General features: G+C 43.2%; 2 protein-coding genes across 3 annotated transcripts in view; one reads left to right on the top strand and one right to left on the bottom strand.

Moving 5' to 3' along the window:
* rad21l1 (RAD21 cohesin complex component like 1) overlaps positions 1–14,193 on the bottom strand; it is a gene marked incomplete at its 3' end in the record, with an annotated part of 61,409 nt that extends 47,216 nt beyond the window's left edge. Inside the window, exons 1-5 of the mRNA XM_084333567.1 lie at positions 14,070–14,193; positions 13,612–13,801; positions 12,875–13,004; positions 10,802–10,904; positions 9,009–9,112 (exon numbers count right to left, since the gene is read on the bottom strand). Coding sequence (XP_084189693.1) covers positions 9,009–9,112; positions 10,802–10,904; positions 12,875–13,004; positions 13,612–13,773 — 499 coding nt within the window. The 5' untranslated portion in view covers positions 13,774–13,801; positions 14,070–14,193. The remainder of the gene's footprint in view (positions 1–9,008; positions 9,113–10,801; positions 10,905–12,874; positions 13,005–13,611; positions 13,802–14,069) is intronic.
* Positions 14,194–18,715: 4,522 nt separating this feature from the next.
* On the top strand, positions 18,716–23,704 carry LOC311244389 (uncharacterized protein). 2 transcript variants are annotated; one of them, XM_084333856.1, is made up of 6 exons: positions 18,716–18,825; positions 20,017–20,085; positions 20,200–20,301; positions 21,527–21,696; positions 21,815–21,879; positions 23,560–23,704. In XM_084333856.1, exons 3-6 carry the CDS (start codon positions 20,235–20,237, stop codon positions 23,591–23,593), a joined length of 336 nt encoding a protein of 111 aa, XP_084189982.1. In that variant the 5' UTR covers positions 18,716–18,825; positions 20,017–20,085; positions 20,200–20,234; the 3' UTR covers positions 23,594–23,704. The 2 variants fall into 2 exon arrangements, with proteins under 2 accessions (XP_084189982.1, XP_084189983.1); XM_084333857.1 differs by lacking the exon at positions 18,716–18,825 and adding an exon at positions 18,854–18,953.
* Positions 23,705–24,140: the final 436 nt, after the last annotated feature.

Here is a 24,140-nt window from a genome sequence, read left to right as displayed (position 1 = left end):
CCAGGGACCCCCGCCTGCACCTCAGGTAGTGAGAAGCTATGGCTATAGTTCACAGAACCAGGCGTTCAGGCGGCAGGCAGGGAATGGGCAATCAGGCCCACGGTTTACACAGGGACCGGGGAACGAACAACAGTTTCCCCGTTTCCACTGTTGGAACTGCGGCATGCAGGGACACAGGGAAATGAGATGTAGGCAACCATACCGTCCCGGCTCGGAGTATGGAAGACCCGTGCGCCAGGGGGAGTCACAAGGGCCCCACGACCAGGGGGAGACAGGAGGGCCCCGAAACCAGGGGGGTAATCACTAGGGGTGCCCAGAGAATGCGACGGGGGGAAATCAAATGATTGTGGTTTCCAAGGGAGCTGAGCAAGAACCTATTCTGCAGGTCCTAGTGGAGGGCAAATTAACAGAGATGATGGCAGACACTGGAGCAGGTTTTTCCTGCATAAAGCAAAAATACGCCGCTCACTTACCCCAGTCTGGACAGTATGTTCGGACGGTCGGATTCTCGGGAAAAACACAATTAATACCCACATCAGATCCAATCTCTATGACGTATAACAACAAGACCATAACAATACCTGTATTAATTTCGGACAGCACCCCGCGCAATCTCTTGGGACGAGATGCAATGTGTAAACTAGGCTGTAAAATCCTATGTACGCCTGAGGGGATTCAAATTGAACAAGACGTGTACCAAATGATGCTACAAGGGACGGGGGAGAAAGAGGCCACTGTGTTCTGGCTGGGCAACATAGATGCAGAGCTGCAAAGGGTCTGTGCCCCCTGGGAGCCATTTCTGAAAACCCAACTGCCTCAGTCTAGACAAACAAACATGGAGGCACATTGCACACTACAATATTTGACGAATAGTGACCTAGTTAGGAACAAGGCATGGTTGCAGGGACAGCCCGAGCAGGTGCAGATTGACTCATCTACGATAATTGTAGGGAGACAGGGCGCGGCGTTGAGGGTTAACACGGGTAAGTATCTACGGGAACAACATAGACTAAGAGACGCCGCCCCACACATCACTCTGAGAATAAATCCTGGTTACGAATCCGAACATCTAGGTTCAATGATACAGGAATCCGAGACGCAAAGGTGGGTCTCCACGGAATCTCCGCTAATTTGGAACAGCGCAGATGGGAGTTTCATAAATAATGATTTCCTTTTCAGTTTTGGCAAAACCGCAAGTAATCAGATTACCAGGAGACCCTTGCGTTATTCCAGAGGCGGATGCTTTGCTGGAACAGGACATGTTGGCGCGCACCCCGGAACGGTTGTGGTCAAAACACGACACAGATGTGGGTCTAATATTGTCGGCACAGCCAGTGAAGGTCAGGTTAAAGAAGGGTTGTAGACCACCCTTTATCAGACAGTATACAATGAAGCCAGAGTCGGAGGAAGCTATATCACATCAGATTGAGGGACTGTTAAAGGGGGGAGTGCTCGTCCCTTTCAAATCCAGATGTAATACACCTATCCACCCAGTGCTAAAGGCGGACAGGGCTAGGTACAGACTGGTACACGATTTGAGGGCGGTGAACGACGTGGTGTCTGGACCAGAGGCGGAAGTCGCTAATCCACACACCCTCCTGACAAACATCCCGAGTAGCTCGCAGTACTATACGGTCATTGATCTCACGCAGGCATTCTTCAGTGTTCCATTGGAAAAAGAGTCTCAGTATCTGTTTGCTTTTACCCACAGGGGGAAACAATACTCTTACACCCGGTTGCCACAAGGGTTCGCGCACTCGCCGCATTACTTCTCGAAGGCGCTCAAGGAAGACTTGCAAGGAGTGTGCGACACACTACTCAGCACGGTTTTACTGTATGCAGATGACATTCTAATCTGCTCGGATACACGTCAGCAGTGCCATGAGGACTCCATCAAAGTTTTGAGTGGATTAGCCATGGGAGGCCACAAGGCATCCCGTTCAAAACTGCAGTACTGCCAGCCAAAAGTTGAGTACTTGTCTCGCGTCATTCAAAAGGGCATAAAAAGCATCTCACCCACGCAGCTCGAAGCTGTATCCAAGGCACCTAGGCCATTGACGGTCCGACAGATGATGACGTTTTTAGGGATGACTGGGTACAGCTCTGAGTGGGTGGAGGACTATACGATAGCGACAGCGCCGTTGAGGATGATGATAAAAGAGGCGGGTACAGACAAGCTTCGCGCTCCCTTGACATGGACCGAGGAGGGGGAGGACGCGTTCATAAACATTAAGCGTCTGTTGTTACAGGCCCCTGCCCTGGCGCTGCCGGATTATGAGAAGTGTTTCCACCTATTCGTCTCACATAGAGCGCAGCATGCGACAGCTGTCCTGACTCAAACACAGGGGGGGAGTGGGAAAAAACAACCGATAGCATATTACTCTAGAGCTCTTTCGCCGGTAGAGCAGGGTCTGCCACCTTGTTATCAGGCCCTGGCCGCAGCACATTTGATGTATGAGAAGGCAACGGCCGTGACAATGGGATATGACATTTGCATTTGGACACATCACAAATTGGCAAACTTGATTGAAAGAGGCAAATTTGTTCTGACCAGCCAACGGCAACAGGCTTACATGAGGCTCCTGCAGTACTCGGACGTTACGATAAAAACATGCCACGGCAGTAACCCGGCGGATCTGGTACCACTCCCGAGCGAGGGTCAACCGCATGAGTGTGAGGTGGAGGTACAGGCTTTCGTGAAACTCCGTCCTGATTTGGGAGTCGACCCGCTCGCGATAGCAGAACTCTCACTTTTTGTGGATGGGTCCTGCTATCGGGAGGGGGAAAATTTAAGGTCAGGATACGCCGTCGTACAGTGCAAACCTAACGGAGAAACACTAACAAGAAAGGCCGGACAATGCATGCAACCATGTTCGGCCCAGCTTGCAGAACTAATAGCACTAACAGAAGCATGCATAATAGCTAAAGATCGCACGGTTAACATCTTTACAGACTCTGCGTATGCGCATGGCGTATGCCACCTATTCGCGGCCATTTGGAAGGCAAGAGGCTTTAAGAAATCGGACGGCTCATCGATCCTTCACCACAAGCAGGTTGTGGCGCTTATTCAGGCTGTAAAGTTGCCCAAAAGCATTGCTATCGTAAAGTGCCAGGCACACAGAAAAGACCTGTCCTTTGTGACGACGGGAAACAACGCGGCGGACGAGGCCGCGAAGGCGGCGGCTGCGGTGCCGTCCACGGCTGTTCTGATGTTTGCGGCCGAACTGACGACTGAGGTAACTGAGGATAATTTGAGTGATCTTCAGGACTCAGCCACGCAGGCCAAGAAACAGTCGTGGACGGAGAGGGGGGCTGTAAGGGGGGCAGATGGTCTGTGGAGGAGTCATAACGGTTTGATAGTCGCCTCCATCGATCTTCTGTCCTTAGTGATACCTGAGGCTCATGGTGTTGATCACTGTGGAAGAGCAGAGACCCTGAAACGAATCACGAAAATGGGATTTTGGTCCCCAAAGCTTCAGGCACAAATTGACGTTACACTAGCCAGGTGTTTAACATGCTTACATGGCAATGTGCGCAAAGGAGTACCGACAGTGGCGGCTTACACACCCCTCCCTGAGGGACCATTCAGACATCTGATTATGGACTATACAGACATGATAACGCCAGTGCAGGGCAAACGATACCTCCTGGTAGTAGAGGACTGCTTTAGTCGCTGGATTGAGGCCATTCCATCTAAACACAAGAACGCGGACACAGTGATCAAGTTCCTGTGTCGCGAGGTCATTCCGAGATTTGGAATTCCCACGATATTACAAAGCGATAATGGCCGCGAGTTCATCGACAAGGTGGTTAAAGGGCTGATGCAGAAATTAGGTATAAGACAGCGCCTTTCCTGTGTCTATAGTCCCGGGTCGCAGGGGAAGGTGGAAAGGGCCAATCTGGTCATTAAAAACAAACTGTTGAAAATCTGTATGCAAACTAAGCTTAACTGGATTGATGCTTTGCCACTTGCTCTGATGGCTATTAGAAGCAGCGTAAACCGCCAAACACAGCTAACACCGCATGAAATGCTTACAGGCCGCAGCATGCCAGCACCGCCATTTAGACACCTGGCTAGGGGCCCGGCATTAGATATTTTTGAGCAAGATCTGAAAAATATCTTCAGCAAGTGACTAAAATACATGAAGCTGTGTTTCGACAGGAGCAGAGAAAGGAGAGAAAGGGGGAAAAGGAGGCGGAGAAGGAAGCCACCAAACCGAGACTGATCCCTGGGGACTTGGTCTTCGTAAAGGTCCACAAGAGAAAGTGGTCATCACCCCGGAGAGAGGGCCCGTACGAGGTGATCCGATCGACTGGAACGGCAGTCCAAGTCAAAGGATCAGCGACCTGGTTCCACTTCAATCACTGCATAAAGGCCAGCGGCGATCTCTTGGGGGATACAATCGATCGCAGTTATGCAGAACCCGACATGGAGGGTCCGAGACGGCAACTGGAAGGTGCAGTGCCTGCTGATGCTCCCGCAGATGTTGGCAGCAGTGTGCGGACGGTCGGCCGGGCACAACGACGTCATTAAGAACCGTCACGGTCGACCCGTCCTTGAGGATGACGGGTTTGAGTGGGTAGGAGTCCCACGGGGTCCCGCTCAGGCTCAAGTACCAGCAGGCTTTCATGACCAGGCTCAGAATCAGGCGCCCCCTCTTCCCTCCATCGAGGAAGGGGGGGAGAAGATAAGACTACAACCAAACGGGGTGTTTCCCGTAGGACCGCAAGGGCATGTTTTTGATTTTGACCATTCCCCCGTTACAGGCGGGGATACTTACCATTATACTAACGAGGATCGGGTTGTGGGGGTAGATAGGAGAGTTGAGCCTGTCCCGAACCAATCACAGGGGACAGGGGTGAGGGGAAAAAGGGAGGTCAAGGACACTGAGTCGGAAGAGGTGGGGGGACAGGATATGTTCCAGAGGACAGCCGGAACGTTGAGGGACTCAGTGGGCTCACTCTGGGCCAGGTTGAGGGGTTTGCTTCCTTCCGGGGAACAGGATGGGGGCGACTATGACTATGACGAGGAAGACCCGGAGGCTGACCCGATGTATAGGGCGGCTTTAGGGAATGAGTGGTTTAAGTGGGTCCAGTACACGAGCGCGCAGAATCAGATAGAGGATTGTTATGTCTGCTCCAAGGCACGTCCGGATAGGCTGCTGGTGAAGGGCACGAAGTTCAGTTGGGCTCAGTGTGACAGGGACGCAGAGGCATGGGAGGGGCCCCATAATAGTCGCCCTTGGTGCGAGGCAGAGTGTTTGGGGTTTCTCGGCTCTAGTCGTTTTAAGGCGGCAGGAAACGTCACGGATTTCAAGGATGTCACTATGCGGGAACGTTGTAGGAAATTGGATGTACGTGTGCAGGGGGTAGCGACGGGGTTGCCAATACCCAGAGGTGTCAAACTATGGCTGACCAAGGATTTCGAGTGCTTGCAAAAGGAGGGGACCCGGGATGTAGGGGAGGTGGCAGAGGGGCGGTGCACTACTATTTGGAGCATCACGACTAACTGTACGAAAGAAGGAAAGTGTGGACACGGGGTCGTGTTAAAGGGAGTGGATACCAACCCACGGCCTGTAGCTTGCCCTTTTCATGTCCAGGATATGGCACTGGCGGACCAATACTGGCTCTGCGGCGGTAGGAGGTTGAGGAATACACTTCCTTTAGATTGGTCAGGTAGATGTGCCCGGGTTCAGGCGATCATGCCAATGGTGGTCCTACCATTATCAGTGACGGAAGGACCTTCTGAGTCTCCTATCTCTCGAACGAAGCGTAGCTACAAGGCAGACCCAAGGGTGTATCTGGACAGCATAGGACAGCCAAGGGGCATTCCAGCCGAGTTCATGGCTAAGAATGAGATTGCGGCAGGGTTTGAGTCTATTCTGCCATGGATATCGGTCAATAAGAACACCGGGTGGATCAACTATTTGTTTTACAATCAGCAGCGGTATCTCAATTACACCGAGGAGGCGTTGGATGCAATGGGGGACCAGATGCACGCGACCAGTACGGTGGCGTGGCAGAATAGACAGGCTCTGAACTGGTTAATGGCGGAGAAGGGTGGAGTCTGTTCCATGTTTGGACAGTACTGCTGCACATTCATTCCGACGAATGTGGGGCCAGGGGGAAAGTTCTCCGAGGCCATGGCTAAGCTGAAGGATTTGAGGGAGGAGTTGAGGGGGAATTCTGGCCGGAATGAAGAATGGTGGGGGAGTGGGGTGTTGGAAAGATTGGGACAGTGGGGAAGCATAGTGATGCAGACGGGGATATCCATCGGGGTGGCAGGGTTGATATTGGTTCTCCTTTTCTGTTGTGGTATGCCTCTCTTGGGTAGGCTGGTAACTTCACACGTAACGAGCCAAATGCTGATGGTGGGACAGAAAGAGATTGAGCCACAAATCGGGCCATATCCTCAGCTTTATGCTGCCTTAGAGGGAGACGAGGGGATAGAGGATTAGGGGTATGGTGAGGTAGGGACATTTTCTTTTTGTTGGTTCTTTCCTTGAGAGTGACGGGGGATGGTCTGAGTGCAGTTTTGTTGGTTTATTCCTTTAACTAGGAATTTTAGTCTGATTTTCTAATGATCCTTCGGCATAGAGATTGCAACCATTGAAAATCATTGCATTGTTTTTTATTTTTTTATTATTTTTTGTTTATTTTACTTGTGGTCCTGGTCAAACCGGAATGGGAAGGGGCATCGGCAGAGTGTCGGTTCTGAGCCTGAGGAAGCATTGAGAAGAAGTGGTCTGGGGATCGGTTCTGGGGACTGGAGGGACAAAGGGGGGGGCTAACGCAGTGGGCAAGATGGGCACCTCCCGTCGAAGATGGGGGGGACACGTGGTGAGGTCGGTACCAGCGCCTCCCGTCCAGGCATGGGGACATGCTTCTACGAGGACTGGAGGTGTGGCGTGGTGGTTGCTGTATTGGCAAAATGTGACTTTTGGCAATACGGTGAGGAGACTATGGCGTGGGCATGGAAGGGGGGCTGAGCGATGGACACTGGGACTCAATGTTATGGAAGAGACAATGTCATTTTTTTTTGGGAGGGATGTTCTATGTTTAGTTCTGACGGTCAACTTCTCCTTTCCCTGATGAGAGTCGCGGTTTCCGGCCGGAACTGTGGCTCATTTGGTAAGCGGTGGAGGTTGGGGGGATTTGTCTGTCAGGTTAGGATTATAAATTGGGTTTTTTTTTTTTTTTTTTTTTTTATGTTTTATTATTACTCTTGTTTTGAGCGGTTTTGTGTTTATTGTGAGAACGGTAGTCAGCCTTTGTTGGTCCGTTAGGGGTCCAGTGAATGAAGTAAGGTTTCTTGTTTAGTTAGACATTTAAAATTTATTATATGGCTAGGTTTCTTGTTTAGATCAGCCATTTAAACTTTTGTTATATAAATATGGTTTCTCGTTTAGTTAGACGTTCACATTTTCTTGGTTATATGATTTGGGTGGGACTAGGGATAGCCCCAAATGGGGGAATGTTGGGGAAAATGTGTATGAGGTGGACTAGTTTAATATAGGTCAACTAGCAGTGCTGAAAGACGGTCTGGCTGACGTTCTTAAAACAATTTGGAACAGATGGACATTTCAGTACGGCATGTTGTGTGCTGGTAATCTCGTACATTGTATGCTTTCATATCTTGTTATTTTCTCTCTTTCACACAGGCACAGCACACACACACAGACACACGGACACACACGTACACAGACACACACAGTCGACACAATACACACATACAATACACATACGTCTGTACGCAGACGCACGCACACACAGACACACACACACATACACACACACACACACACACACACACACACACACACACATCTCACTCTCTACATCATATCGTGTGTGGACATCATATCTTGTTTATCTCTCTTCATGTTCTCTCTCCGATGTTAAATCTACGTATCATCTTAATGTACGTCATGTCAGATCTGACATGATATGATACGTCATCATATCTGTCATGGGGGGGCAGGACTGAGAGGGGATTTAGGGGACAGGCAAAGGGATTGGAAACAGAGTGTTTTTGTTCAAGCTGTGGTGATCCTCTTTGACCCATAGCTCTTGCTGTTAAAGAACTTCTTTTCTTAAATAAATTACCTATTTGTTACAATTGGAAATATCGTCTCCTGCTGTGTTAAACAACCTTTCCACAACACTTCGATGAGGGAAAAGGGCTGGTCGTCAAGCGCCATCATTTCTGTGATCAAATTAGAGATCGCTTGAGCCATCTCTGGGTCATCTCTGTCAAACGTCTTTAATTTTGCAAACGCCTCGTCAATAGGTACAAGCCCCGCCGGTTCCTTTGCAGCTGGCTTTGGATTCACAGCAGCTTAGCCTTTAGCTGCTTGCGCGTCGTCGTCGGATTTTAATACACCATCGTAGCGGTGGTGATGTTTCAGGTGACTTATTAGGTTGGGTGTGTTATAGCTTGTTGCCCCTTTCCCTCCTCGTGGAACGTCTGCATTTGTTACAAATAGCAAGCGAACTGTTTTCCTCTGAAACTTTGAAAAAGTCCCACACTACCGACGCCATATTTGTGTTAATGAATGATACACATATTAACCAAAAGTTCTCTCAAATTGGAGATCTCCCAATATTTGAGGGGATGCCATCTGAAGATATTTTATTATTATTTTTCTTTTTTTCCCTATAGTTTAAATGAATGCTAAATGTCAAATGAAAGTTTCAGTTTGATACTGTATCACATCCTACACATACGCAATATCAACTTGATTATCCAACATGATTTTCCATACCTAAGCAGATATGTATATACTGTGACCTATCGATATCGGAAAAAGGTCTTTCTGAATGTTGTGATGTTTATTTTCTTCTGTATTGCCCAGCCCTAAGATTACCTTGACATAAGACTACCTACAAAAAGTGTTTACAGTACAAAAAAGCAAACTAGACTAAATTGACATTTAAATGCCTTTACAAAAAGGAAAACCAGGAAGAAGTCAACATTCTCAAGCAAAGGAAAAATAACTGGATCTTACCGAAGTCCACCAGGTTTAGGAAGACATTTCCTAAATCCTCTTTGATGGTGATTTCCTCTGTTCGACACTGATTCAGTGAAAACTGGTCCACAAGATCTATGTTACTGCAGTCAGGGTAAAGAGAGAAAGGATAAATAATGGATGAAAACCCTTCAAGTGGTCTGTGGCTCCTGATAACAAAGGGATGCCTGTTTGCAACCTTTATTTTTCAGGCTATTTTACACAATTAATGATTGGAGGAGAGCCTTAAGACTTCAGATGATGTATTATTATTTCACAAGGGAAAAAGGGCATATATACCAAGAAATTATAAACCTGATACTGTATTTGTTTAGCCCTAAACATCTCCAAGCTATTGAAGAAAGGACTACAGTACTGAATAATTTCATTAGGTCCGTTATGTACGCTAAGCTTTTTCACTAGGGGCACAGGTGCCCCTAAATGAATAATTTAGGGACACAGAATCTTTTTTAGGGGCACCTTTTTAAAATAACAATTTTACCATTATAGTGAAAAAAAATATGTTCCTCCTGCCTCATTACTGTGGTCCTTTTATTTAACATGTAAGTGCTTTTGTTTTCAGGTTTGTATCTTTTATAATGAACAAACTGAAGTATTACCACAGCTGCAAACATTTCTTCTTTCATTGATAACAGTGTATTAACAGTGTTCATTAGGGATGGGTTAGGATAGTTAGGATTTTATCGATACTACTACTCTTATCGATTCGATACTGCTTAACGGTTCGGTACTTTATCGATATTCTTATCGGTTCTTTTTGATTATTTTGCAAGATTTTTTTTTTTATTAAGAACATAATCGACATTGCTTTATTATTCTTTTATATAACTATATTACTGCACATGGCTACTTTTTGATCAATTAATACAAGCAGTCAGATAAATTAACTATTTTGGGACTTTCTATTTTATTTAGAAAGTTCTTAAATCAGAATGTCCCACCCAATACCCAGCTGTTAAAAACGGTTCAATACTCCATTTTATTAGTAGAGATACTTTTAGAACAATAGCCTGATGCTGTATTTTCCATGAGTTGAGTGGATGCATGACCGGAGCAGTGTGTGTGTGTGTGAGAGTGCACGCTTTGCGTAGTGGGCGTGTCAACAGTGTCAGCTGAACTCGCACCAAACGAGGCATAGGGAAATAGTCAGACATGACATCCCAGAATTATTTCATAATACAAAGTTTCTGAATGGATATTTGGATTAAACTAAGTTGTATGCAGTGATGACCGGTCTTTCCCCGCGGAACACAAGTTACTTAACGTTACACGGGTCGCGCTATGCATGCTTAGCTTGCTAACGATAGCAGTGTAACTTAATGTTACACACGTCGCGCTATGCATGCTTAGCTTGCTAACGTTAAGATAGGAGATAGCAGTGTAACTTAATGTTACACAGGTCGCGCTATGCATGCTTTTTTCGAAAGGTTCCGTTCTCTCCGCTATGATGAGCTCTGCTCTGCTTCAGCACGGACAGCACCTCTCAAGTACGCGTATGTGCATGTGAGTGTCAGTCGCGCGAGTGTGTAAGTAACAGCCCCGATCCTCGGGCAGACGGAGAGACCGAGATATAGAAAACGGCCAACAAGATTAGTTCGCAATGTTTAAATTCCTTGAAAAAAAAGGAGTGAAATACGAATGAAAGAGTTGAAATCAGTACTAGCAAGGGTGCCCCCAAATATTTTTTTCTACTAGCACAGGCTATTTTTAGGGGCAATATGCTACGCCCTCGTAGTACTGTACAGCCCTGAAATAAAGAGAGACAACCATACTTTGGGTGTGGAAGCGGTGTGGTGTCAAAGACAGTGAAATCCTCCATCAAGGTGATGTCTTTAAGCGTGGCCTCAAACCCCTCGAGCGGCATGTCAGTCTGTCCTGGAGTGTTGAAAGAGAGGGGTGGATGTATTTTAAATAAAGCTTTCTTAGATAAAAATGTGATTAAACTAATAGAAATGAATGAACTAATTAAAATAATTAATTAACCCTACTAGTCCTACAAATTAAAATGTATTAAAAACTATTAGTCCTACAAATATCACAATATCACCACAATCAGAAGTTGTAAAGGAACTTTGATTTTGACAAAGATCATGAAAAAATCTGACTGTAAATGGCACTGTATACTTTTTATGTGACATTTTGCTGAATCAATGTCTAATTTTCTTTTTAATACTAGCACAGCCAACAAGGGGTCAAATGACCCCTAGGCATTTTCAATAAATGTTTCTCGTCACTCAGTCGAGCTCCAGCTGTCACTCAATGACTTTTCCTAAAAGTACCCGTTTTATCTGGCACGGTTTCTGAAATTTCGAAATGACTTCAGGAAAATGTAATTAGAACGTTATTCCACATATGGGCCGTTTAACAGACGAAAGTCACAGCACTTTGCAAGCATCTAGCGCAGGGGTGGCCAACCCGTGGCTCGCGAGCCGCGTGTGGCTCTTTGCCCGTCAATGTGTGGCTCTTCCATCCAAAAAAAAAAATTAATAAAATTATAATATATCTTTTTTTTACGTCACTCAAACCTACATTTCATTGTGGTAAACCTCATATTTTTATATTCAGAGGTAATTATATAGTTTACACACTGTTTATTTTTCTCATATTTCTCATATAAGCTGTCCCGTTCCTGGCGGGAATTAGTGGCATTTTCTCCATGGCTGTGCTAGTGTTAACCCTTTCACTGTCACACTACCAAAGGGTTAACCCTTTCACTGTGACAATACAGAAGGTTAACCCCTTCACTGCCACACACGACAAATGGTTAACCATTTCACTACCACTACAGAAGGTTAACCCTTTCAATAGTGAAAGGTTAACCTTCTGTAGTGCGGTAGTGAAAGGGTTAATACAAATAAATTGTGCAATGCAGAAGTGCTTTTTAGATGCAGTCCATCAAATATACTTTTATGTCATCAAAAACTGCATTTTTTTTATGTGTGTTCAATGGAAGATTTAGCATATTTGCATAAGCAGTTGTTGGCCACAAAGTGATCTATTTTCCCGGAAACAAAGTTACAAAAGTTAGAACATTTTAAGAATTTGTATGTAAGAATTAGGCACAACTGCATGTAATTGTGTAATAATAATGTATAACTTTAACTCTGTATTACACAATGAAGTGATATACACTTCATATATCCTTTATTTCAGAATATCACAATATCTATGCTACAGCTATGTCATGTGAATGTATACATTAGTTATATCACTACATATACTTCAATGACTGGTAGAAATGTCATGCAGACGTAACATATTCTGATGCTGAAAGATATAACAATGCCTGAGATAGTCACCATTATAATCTAGGCACATCTTCATGAGAAGCAAAACTATGCTCCTCTACAGTAATGTTTACAGCATTTTGGAATCAACCTGGTGGAAACTATATGCACATGAGAGCTTAACGTTTTTCTTCTTATGCCTGGTCTACTGTTGCATAGCTCTCCCCTCTCCTCATGTTTTTCTATGTGTGGTCAAGGGTCAGATTTGCATATCATGCGTAGCTAACCCATTCACTACCACACTACAGGTTAACCTTTCACTACCACACTAGACAGTTAACCGGCTGTAGTGTGGTAGTGAAAGGGTTAACCTTCTGTAGGGTGGTTGTGAAAGGGTTAACACTTTGGTAGTGTGGCAGTGAAAGGGTTAAATGCCGCTATATTTCATAGACTTGTTTAGAGCCAGCACAGAAAAGAATGGAGCCGAGGCTCGACACAGGTTAATTGTTCAGCGGCATGCCAGGACAGAGGACACCTATAGCCTCCCAGAGTTAACGCTGGCCATCTTATTTTAGCTGTCGCTTTGACACTGACAACACAAAATGATGCATGGGTTACCTGGCCTGAATTCCACTTTGAGTTTAACCCGTGCTTCTTTGCAGTCTTCAAGGAGATATTTGGCTTTTCTGGAGTATATTCGCACCACTCCCAGGAGTAGGTGACCGAATAACCGCAAACCAATCATAATCTAAGGGCATACCACACACACACTTACTTCAATCTCTATTTACAAAACTGTTGAAAAATACAATAGTGTGTACAATAGTGCTATATATACTGTATATATACATTTATAGCATAAATATATATATCCATCTGTCTGAATATAATAATCCCTCTATATACAGTACCTATTTACAGTATACACCTGCATATAACCCATATAACTCTACATATAGCATGTACAATAATGCTGTATATACTATATATATATCCACATGCATGTACAGACCTGCATATCATCGTTATATCTGTACTAGTATATCTATATCTGTACATATCCCTTACCTACTCCTACGCTGTTGGCCAGTATGACTTACTACCATACTGTCTTTATACCTGTATCACTGTACTTATTAATACTACAACTCTGTACATACATTTGATTAGCACCATTACCCAGTAGTACTAATATATATTAGTTATACCAAGTTTAATCACCTGTACATTGTACTATTACAATGTATTGTACTTTACTGTTACATGTGTACTCTTGTACTGTACTTGTGCTGTATGATGATCATGACAATACATTTTAATCAAATAATCATGCTTCTTGCATGCATGTTGTTTACCTGTGGGGAAAGTATGTCTTTGACGGTACTTTCCAAATTGCATTCGAATACATTAGCCTTTGTGATTTTCCTTTCCCAGTGAGCCGATAACCAGATTTTGGCTAACGGCCCTCGCTTGGATATGACATGTTGTGTGTATGAAATGAGGTTAACGTTGTCCATATTTTCTTCTGCTTGTTGGCTCCGAGTCCTGTGTCAATAAATAAACATAATCAGAAAATAAACATCAGTAAAGATAACATTAATGCTACTGCTAGTATGGTGATTTCGTCACAGCTAGACGTCTATCATGGTTTCGAAATAATCTGCCAATTTGGCCAAAATAGCTACCTGTAAAGTTAATTAACTAACAACATACCCAAGCTAACTAGCTAAATTGCCGTGTTAATGTTACTATTTGTCAAACTCGAATACTGCACCTATATAAAACTATGTATTGCATATCAAAATGTACTTACTGCTAAATAAAACGAAGCTAGCCAAAATAAACCGCGCTTTAATCTCTCCTCTCTGATTTGACGGAGCGTGACGACAGCATCGTGCGCGGGCACAACAAACCACAGCAACAAACTACATGCCTCGAGCTGCGAGGTGCGCGCGCACAACAAACAACATGCCTCGCGCTGCACAAACAATACCCCTCGAGCTGCTGCGAGGTGGCATGAATCAGATATATATATAGAACATGAATCATGATGCACGTGACGGGTTTCAGTTTCACCGCCATTGTTTTCTAAGACGCATTCACCTGATTTTCAAAACGTGACGTGACGTGACTGATTACCACAGCTGCGAGTTTACTGCATCTTTACTTCCTCCAGTCATGATGACGGTGATGACGGATGACGGATCACCTTGCAGGCAAGGTAAAGGAGCAGTGCACTCAATTAACTAATGCAGGGGTTCTCAAACGTTTTCATACCGTGAGCGTGACCGTGACCCCATTTTATTTAGGAATTTTTTTTGGGGATCCCCACACTTAATCGCGTAATTTCAAAGTGGAATTAAGGAATATCAAAATAAAAGCACACGTTGAACTTGATCATGCATATTTATTAGAAAATGTAATTACAGCACTGTTATCAGTACACATTTATAAAACGAGGCATATTTAGCCAAAATATGTTGCCAGAACATACAACAAATATATGTTTGTTTTTACTTTCCAATGCGCACTGTCACCTGCGACCCCAATTTGGGTCGCGACCCATCCCAGTGAGCAAAAGCCGTCTTTTCAACCAAGCGTTTTTCATAGCTCTCGTATAACCGGGCCAAATCGTGTTTTTTTGGAGACGTATTTTAAACTATGTACTAAGTATATTATTTCAATGCATTCACATCTGAAAATATTATCAATATGGACAGAGGCATCCTGCAAACGCACCTACAAATATATGAGCACGATATTTTCGAAGATTTTATGTGACGTCTATCCTCGCTCGCATTTAGCCCAGGATAATCTTGTCTAAGCTTAGACGTATTTTAAACTATGCACTAAGTATATTATTTCAATGTATTAACATCTCCAAATATGAAGAATATGCACCACAGACGTCCTGCAAATGCGCCTACAAATATCTGAGCACGATATTTCCGAAGATTTGTGGTCTGCTGTGTTCATCACTAGCCTAACCTGCTGTTTGCCATTTGATCAGCAGGTGGCGGCGTGGCGCTGATAGTGCTGGGAAACCTGACTGATTGATTGATTGATTGATTGATTGATTGATTGATTGATTGATTGATTGATTGATTGATTGATTGATTGATTGATTGATTGATTGATTGAAAAGTTTATTAACAGATTGCAGAATGGGTACAGTACAGTACAGCTCAATACATACAATTGTTAAGAGGATGCAGACCTGAGAAAGACTTTCGTCTTTTTTCCATCAGGGTCCCCCATTTTCAATTCATCATATGACACACATGACATACAGATAGACAGTACTGGTCCCCCATTTTCAATTCATCATATGACACACATGACATACAGATAGACAGTACTGCTACATCTATACATTTATGACATACCAGATTTTCAAATACAGTACTGTTTGTGATACTAAAAAAAAACAGAAGAAGAGTATATACATTTGACATAGAAACTGTGCATTGGGGGAGGTTGGGTAGGTGGGGTGGGGCTGTGATCACAATCCTGCCTGATTAAATAACATGTCTGACCGTTCTTCTGACCGTTCTTCTGACTCTGTGTGTGTGTGTGTGTGTGTGTGTGTGTGTGTGTGTGTGTGTGTGTGTGTGTGTGTGTGTGTGTGTGTGTGTGTGTGTGTGTGTGTGTGTGTGTGTGTGTGTGTGTGTGTGTGTGTGTGTGTGTGTGTGTGTGTGTGTGTGTGTGTGTGTGTGTGTGTGTGTGTGTGTGTGTGTGTGTGTGTGTGTGTGTGTGTGTGTGTGTGTGTGTGTGTGTGTGTGTGTGTGTGTGTGTGTGTGTGTGTGTGTGTGTGTGTGTGTGTGTGTGTGTGTGTGTGTGTGTGTGTGTGTGTGTGTGTGTGTGTGTGTGTGTGTGTGTGTGTGTGTGTGTGTGTGTGTGTGTGTGTGTGTGTGTGTGTGTGTGTGTGTGTGTGTGTGTGTGTGTGTGTGTGTGTGTGTGTGTGTGTGTGTGTGTGTGTGTGTGTGTGTGTGTGTGTGTGTGTGTGTGTGTGTGTGTGTGTGTGTGTGTGTGTGTGTGTGTGTGTGTGTGTGTGTGTGTGTGTGTGTGTGTGTGTGTGTGTGTGTGTGTGTGTGTGTGTGTGTGTGTGTGTGTGTGTGTGTGTGTGTGTGTGTGTGTGTGTGTGTGTGTGTGTGTGTGTGTGTGTGTGTGTGTGTGTGTGTGTGTGTGTGTGTGTGTGTGTGTGTGTGTGTGTGTGTGTGTGTGTGTGTGTGTGTGTGTGTGTGTGTGTGTGTGTGTGTGTGTGTGTGTGTGTGTGTGTGTGTGTGTGTGTGTGTGTGTGTGTGTGTGTGTGTGTGTGTGTGTGTGTGTGTGTGTGTGTGTGTGTGTGTGTGTGTGTGTGTGTGTGTGTGTGTGTGTGTGTGTGTGTGTGTGTGTGTGTGTGTGTGTGTGTGTGTGTGTGTGTGTGTGTGTGTGTGTGTGTGTGTGTGTGTGTGTGTGTGTGTGTGTGTGTGTGTGTGTGTGTGTGTGTGTGTGTGTGTGTGTGTGTGTGTGTGTGTGTGTGTGTGTGTGTGTGTGACCAGATACAAAAAGTCCAAAAGCAGGACAACAGTAAGATTTTGGTGGGACAAAGTGGGACAGATAGATAATGTAATTTTTTTTATTATAATAACTTGTCTTCACCGAATAGATAAAGGTTAAATCTAAATAAATACAAATTAAATACAGAATTATATCTCTCCACATTCATCTTGGCACTGGCAGCCGGCTTGTTACCACCTAACATCTGTTTTAAATATTCAAACTTTATCACTTGACAGGAATGTCTTGTGTTCGATATTTTTTTTTTGCTTCAAAAAGAGGGACATCCTCTCAATATGTGGGACGCGGTCTCAAATGGTGGGACAGTACAACCAAAAGGGGGACACCTGGTCACCGTAGTGTGTGTGTGTGTGTGTGTGTGTCTATCCATAGCTCTCATTTAGCCCAGGAGAATCTTGTCTAAGCTTAGACGTCTACCAAACTTTCACTTTTCACCCCATTTTAGACATTGTTTAAACGTCTAAGCTTAGACGTTCAAAACACGTCTAAGCTTAGACGTCTACCAAACTTTCACTTTTCACCCCACTTTAGACTGATTTTAGACGTCTATGTCATGACGTTGAAACAACGTCTAAGCTTAGATGTTCAAAACACGTCTAAGCTTAGACGTCTACCAAACTTTCACTTTTCACCCCACTTTAGACTGATCTTAGACGTCTATGTCATGACGTTGAAACAACGTCTAAGCTTAGACGTTCAAAACACGTCTAAGCTTAGACGTTCGAAACACGTCTAGAATAGACGTCTACCAAACTTTCACTTTTCACCCCATTCTAGACTGATTTTAAACGTCTAAGCTTAGACGTTCAAAACACGTCTAAGCTTAGACGTTCAAAACACGTCTAGAATAGACGTCTACCAAACTTTCACTTTTCACCCCATTCTAGACCGAATTTAGCCTAGCCTTGATTGACATTTTTTATTAACAGATTGCATAATGGGGACAGTACAGTACAGCTCAATACACACAATTGTTAACCCTTTCACTGCCACACTTAACCCTTTCACTGCGACAATACACAGTATGTTAACCCTTTCACTGCATATATGTAGTATCCTCAAGAATATGTGCATAATATGTGGAACGCCCTACCCACAGCTGTAAAGGAATGTGAATCACTACCCACTTTTAAAACCACTCTCAAGGAGCACCTACGGAAGACTGCAATTCGAAACTGGCCCCTGTGAATATCCTAACCCAACCCCCTCCAATGTACAGTAAATGTCCTAACCCAGTAATACACAAGACCCTCTTCTTGGACCTAGTAAGGTTTCGTCGATAATCCAATGTACAGTTACCCCCCCCCCCGCGCCTACCCACCCCCCGCCCCACCCAACCACCTCCAATGTACAGTCCGCCTCCCCCACCCCACCTACCCAACCCCCCCCACCCCACCTCCTATACAATGTACAGTCTCTTCGTCAAATGTATATACTCTCTTCTTTTTTTTCTTTTTTTTTAACTCTTTTTGTATCACAAACAGTACTGTATTTGTAAATCTGGTATGTCATAAATCCAATCTCCCCCAATCCCATTCAGTTAGCTGCAGCTCAAATGTATCCCCTTGCCCCACTTTGCCTTTTATGTGTCTGTCTGTGTTTTGTGTATTTGTATGTTTGTTTTTGTTTTGCTGCCATTTTGGCCAGGTCTTGCTCGAAAATCTTTGATCTCAAGTGACTACCTGGTAAAATAAAGGTAAAATAAAAAAATTTATGTCATATTATGTTATGATGAATTGAAAATGGGGGACCCTGATGTAAACAAGATGAAAGTATTTCAGTGGTCTGCATCCCCTTAACAATTGTGTGTATTGAGTTGTACTGTGTACCCATTCTGCAATCTGTTAATAAACTTTTCAATCAATCAATCAATCAATGAGTGGTGCTGAGAGGGGGTTGGCAACGCGGAAGTCTCGCGTAATCGCACGAGAGTTGCCCGTTTTAACACGGGTTGGAAACCCCGTTTCACCCTGTTCCCTTCGCGGAAGTTCACGCTGTCTACAAGCAAGGTAAATATCTGTCTCAGTGTCTCCGTTATTTTAATCAAATGTGGCCAAGTCCATTACTATTCCCTCTCGAAACGTAACCGGGTTGACTACTATATATCTAATGGCATGTGTAGTTGGTTCATACGAGTGTACGTGCTTGTATTTCTCTAAAAAATTGTTAGATCTTACATGTTGCACGCGCACTACGTGATTTCAGTGATGGCTGCCCCCATGCTACCGCGTTGAGGCCTGCTAGCTAGCTGCTCTTATGTAGAATAGTGTACAATTAGGAATACTGTCACTATTTTATTAAAATCTGCGCATTGTTGTGGCCATCATAGGCTGTATTATTTAGCCTCAGATTGTTTATGTTCATGGTATTAACCGCGCTAGTCTCAAAGCTAGGCTATCATGTTAGCATATGCTAACGTAAGCCCCAGTCTGACACTAGCTGTGTAACATTACTGTCGCATATCTCGCCGGTAGGAATAACTATAGATGTATATGGGAATAACGACCAAGTGGCACAACGTTAGTCCCTGGCTTTATAGACAGTCTCCCCTCCTAATGTACAGTCCCCTCCCCATCATATGTATATACTCTGTCAGGATCTAGGGGTAACAGTACTGTATATTTGAATACCGTTTATGTCACAAATGTATCAGTACTAAATACCTATATGTCCCTATGCCATAAATGTCATGTATGTTGTGTATGTCATAAATGTCTATATGAATTGAAAATGGGGGACCCTGATGGAAACAAGACAAACGTCTTTTTCAGGTCTGCATCCCCTTAACAATTGTGTGTATTGAGCCGTACTGTATTGTACCCATTCTGCAATATGTTAAATAAAGTTTTCATTCATTCATTCATGAATGGGGAATATGTGTCTCTCACACCATGTCATTGATTGATTGAAAACGTTATTAACAGATTGCAGAATGGGTACAATACAGTACAGCTCAATACACACAATTGTTAAGGGGATGCAGACCAGAGAAAGACTTGCGTCTTGTTTACATCAGGGTCCCCCATTTTCAATGTCAGATATGGCAACTGCAGCTTAAATTATGCTGTGACCTGCTGCCAATATCCTGTGTAACTAAATCGAATATACTTGTATTGAGAAGACACTTGTACATTAGTCTAGAGGTCAAATACTTATGTTAATCCCTATTTAAAATGTAACGTTCTGTTGCATGTGTCCAGATGCCGGGCGTCAGTGAAAGATGTGAACCTACAGGAGTTTGTTCGTGCCCTGGCGGCCTTCCTGAAAAAGTGAGTTGACTTAATTAATTTCCTCCAATGGTGTGACGGTCACACTATTAAAATAATATAAAAAAAGTATATTCCACAGGGCCTCCTGTTATGATACATTTCTTCTGTCACCAGGTCAGGAAAGCTGAAGGTGCCAGACTGGGTGGACCATGGTCAAGCTGGCTAAACACAAGGAGCTGGCCCCTAATGATGAGAACTGGTTCTACACCAGAGCTGGTAAATTGTGACATCATCCCACCATCTCTTGTTTCCACTGCTGTTGGTATTAGTTGCGTTGATTAACGCAACTAGTGTTAGCTGTAACATTTGATGGCTGACGTAGCAGCTCTAATGTTTGCAGGGCTGTACACTGCAACGAGATGATCGCAAATTGCCTATTAATTTGGCCGTTGCGAGTGAAAAATAATATCTGGGAGCAACGTTGTGAGTAGTGATTTCAACCTTCATTCGCATTTCACTCCTAAATGAATCAATACAAATTGGATAAAAAAAATTTGTAAAACTTTAGCCTACAACCAAGGCTGTACAGTGCGACACAATGTTGTGGTGCTATGAAAATTGTCGTTGAGCTGAGCTCATCAAAATCAATGGAGGACTTTCAGGAAAGTAAAAAACGCATAGCGCTTGCCGATTGGTGCTAAGAACAGCAGGGCGGGTGCAAGCGATGTGACGTAATTGGCAGACTCGACTGTCAATCAAAATTATTCTGTTGCCGGCTGAATGATTGAATGAATGAAAGCGTTATTAACGATTGCAGAATGGGTACAATACAGTACAGCTCAATACAACAACAGTGGACTGGAGGATGAAGACTAGAAAAAGACTTTCGGCTTTTTTACATAAGGGTCTTCTATTTTCAATTCATCAAAACATTTAGAGACGTACAAATATACAATAGTTTCCTAAAAATGCTATTTATTGATTGATTTAAAAACTTTATTAACATATTGCAGAATTGGTACAGTACAGCTCAATACATACAATTGTTAAGGGCATGCAGACCAGAGAAAGACTTTCGTCTTGTTTACATCAGGGTCCCCCATAAACGCACCCGTGTATTGAAGCTTCTGTAGCATGTCACAGAAATATTCTGTACTTGTTTCAGATGTACCCCAGACAAGGCCCACTCCCAGGAGAGACAAATTTCCTCTGCCTGAAAAGACTAAGATTATAAATAGAATTTACCATATTATAAGTTATTGCTGGTGTAAACATTCTTACAGTTGGGTAAAAATGCCTAGACACTGGTGACCGTTGTTTCAACAACTAACAGTGATAAAATCTTAGCATGTAATTTGAGTTTATTCCTCTGTGAAGTATGGGAGAATACATTAAAACTCCTCAGTCACAAACGGGTTGAGTTGTTTTGCACAATATTTGCGGTTATTTGAAGTACGGAATGTTTTCACTACATTTAACTAATAATTGTCATTTATATCAGGGTTCCAGAGAAAAGTGATGGAGACCCTCCTGGAAATCAAGGATGATATCAAAAAACTCCACAAAGAAATTCATCCGGATGGGAGGGTCGACATACACCCCTGCCAGACAGAGGAGGCGTTGAACCTGCTTGAGGAGGACCTTGAAAGGGTGGACATCAGGACAAAAATGGTGACTTTTAAATCTTTTCCTAGGTTAGAGATTACTGACTCATATGTTCAAAGGATTTAAATTGTATTGTACATGATGTTACATTAATATACATGTCATTTGGTTTTTTCTTATTCAGATATCCACATTGACGGGGATCGGGGGAAAGAGTGTCCGCGACTGCACTAACAAGATGATGGACAGGTATTTATATGCATGTACAAAGATGCAGGTTGAGGCAGGCAGGCATGCGTTCTCACTTTCTGTGTTTATGTTTGGAAAGACCAGATGAAGTCAGACGCGTATATTATATTGATAGTAAATGTACTGAGGATGGACAGATGATGTTGACATTTAAACAAAAAATACAATGCATAATAAATGTGTTCATGATCATCATCATGCAACAAAAAACAATGGGAGGAAGGGGTTTTATGAAACTGGTGATACACTTGTAGTCCCAGTACAGCTTTTCCCTTCAATTTGTATTTGTTTTGACTAGTCACTTGTTGAATTGCTTGAATTATTAATGTCATGACTTTCTCTTAGAGACTCATGACAAATGCAGTCATGTCCCGTTTTAATTTAAAAGGGGGTGGTCTACGAGACAAGAGGGCCTTTAAGGAGACTGCCCTCTACCGTGTATGTTGGAACGGATAACGGAATTTAAAAAATGTCTAGAGGCAGAGAGCAGAGGAGAGATGGGAGAGGTATTGTATTTCATGACTGTTGGGAACTAGGCTTAATGTAGCACCTACCGGTACTTCCACGGATTAAGCTAAGCTAGGCTAACGGTCCAGGTGTTCCCTAAGCCTAATGCAATGCATGCATGTCTAACTCCAGGGAAGATGTTTAATAAGCTAATTTCCCAAAATTTTGGGAGTGTTCCTTTAAGTTGCCTTAATGTTCAAAGGCTTAACCTGTTACAGTATATTTATGTAAATATATATATAAATGTGCGAATTGGCTATAATAAGGTAATTTATACGCCTCCTATTCTATAATAATATTTCTAATGGCATTGGTCCGGATGGGAGAATTCAGTACTGTATCTACAGAACCTTCGGTTTAATCATCTTCCCTTTATTAATTTCCTTAGATTTTTTTGTACACATGATCTCAAGAAGGTACTGAACGAGATCAGTGGCAGTTTTTAATGTTTGGTCATTATTAGCATGGTGTTATTCACTGTCAAAGATGCAAAGAAAAATCTTAATTCATATTCTCCTTTCTTCACAATTTAAGCAAGCCTAGTAATAGACACAATATTTCTGACACTGTGATTACGTTCCCTGAGGTCCATAGATGTCCCTAGATACCAAGAATATGCAAATGTCCTTGTAGAAGTGGAGCAATATTTTATTTACCTAGTTGCCTTAATGTTCAAAGGCTTAACCTGTTACAGTATATTTATGTAGCTAATATATGTAAATATATATATATATAAATGTGCGAATTGGCTATAATAAGGTAATTTATACGCCTCCTATTCTATAATATTTCTAATGGCATTGGTCCGGATGGGAGAATTCAGTACTGTATCTACAGAACCTTCGGTTTAATTATATTCCCTTTATTAATTTCCTTAGACTTTTTTGTACACATGATCTCAAGAAGGTACTGAACGAGATCAGTGGCAGTTTTTAATGTTTGGTCATTATTAGCATGGTGTTATTCACTGTCAAAGATGCAAAGAAAAATCTTAATTCATATTCTCATTTCTTCACAATTTAAGCAAGCCTAGTAATAGACACAATATTTCCGGGGGTCATCCCTACTGCTGTAACCTACTAATGCTTACCACTTGTATCTATTGCTATGTCCGCCCATCACAATCACGTGAGTTGTATTAACGCCTGTCCCGTCTCCCTGTCTCCCTGTCAGTGGCTGTCCAGGAGTGTTGGACGTCCCGTGCTGAAGACCGGGAGGATGCGACCCCCTCTGCGCCTCTCCGGCTGTCTCGAAGTGCCGAAGACTGGGAGGATGCAACCCTCTCTGCGCCGCCCCTTAGCTCAAATAGATCCGCTATCAGCTCTTATCTTTAATCTTCAAAATGTTCAGTTGCTATGTATGTGTGTTGGGCCAGCCTTTAGTATTTTAAAATAAAAAGAAATTATAAAAACGGCTAACTTTTGACTATTCCATGTTATTGATGTGTTAATGTTTAAACAATGCATTTTCAACGCTCATGCTTTAATGTAAAGTTTGGTAGACGTCTATGTCATGACGTTGAAATAACGTCTAGGCTTAGACGTTAAAAACACGTCTGGAATAGACGTCTACCAAACTTTCACTTTTCACCCCATTCTAGACTGATTTTAGACGTCTATGTCATGACGTTGAAACAACGTCTAAACATAGACGTTCAAAAAACGTCTAAGCTTAGACGTTAAAAACACGTCTGGAATAGACGTCTACCAAACTTTCACTTTTCACCCCATTCTAGACTGATTTTAGACGTCTAT

The sequence above is a fragment of the Notolepis coatsorum genome, assembly GCF_963971535.1.
Source record: "Notolepis coatsorum genome assembly, chromosome: 17".
NCBI lineage: Eukaryota > Metazoa > Chordata > Actinopteri > Aulopiformes > Paralepididae > Notolepis > Notolepis coatsorum.
The sequence above is the reverse complement of the archived record's forward strand: the minus strand, read 5'-3'. Positions and strand labels throughout refer to the sequence as shown.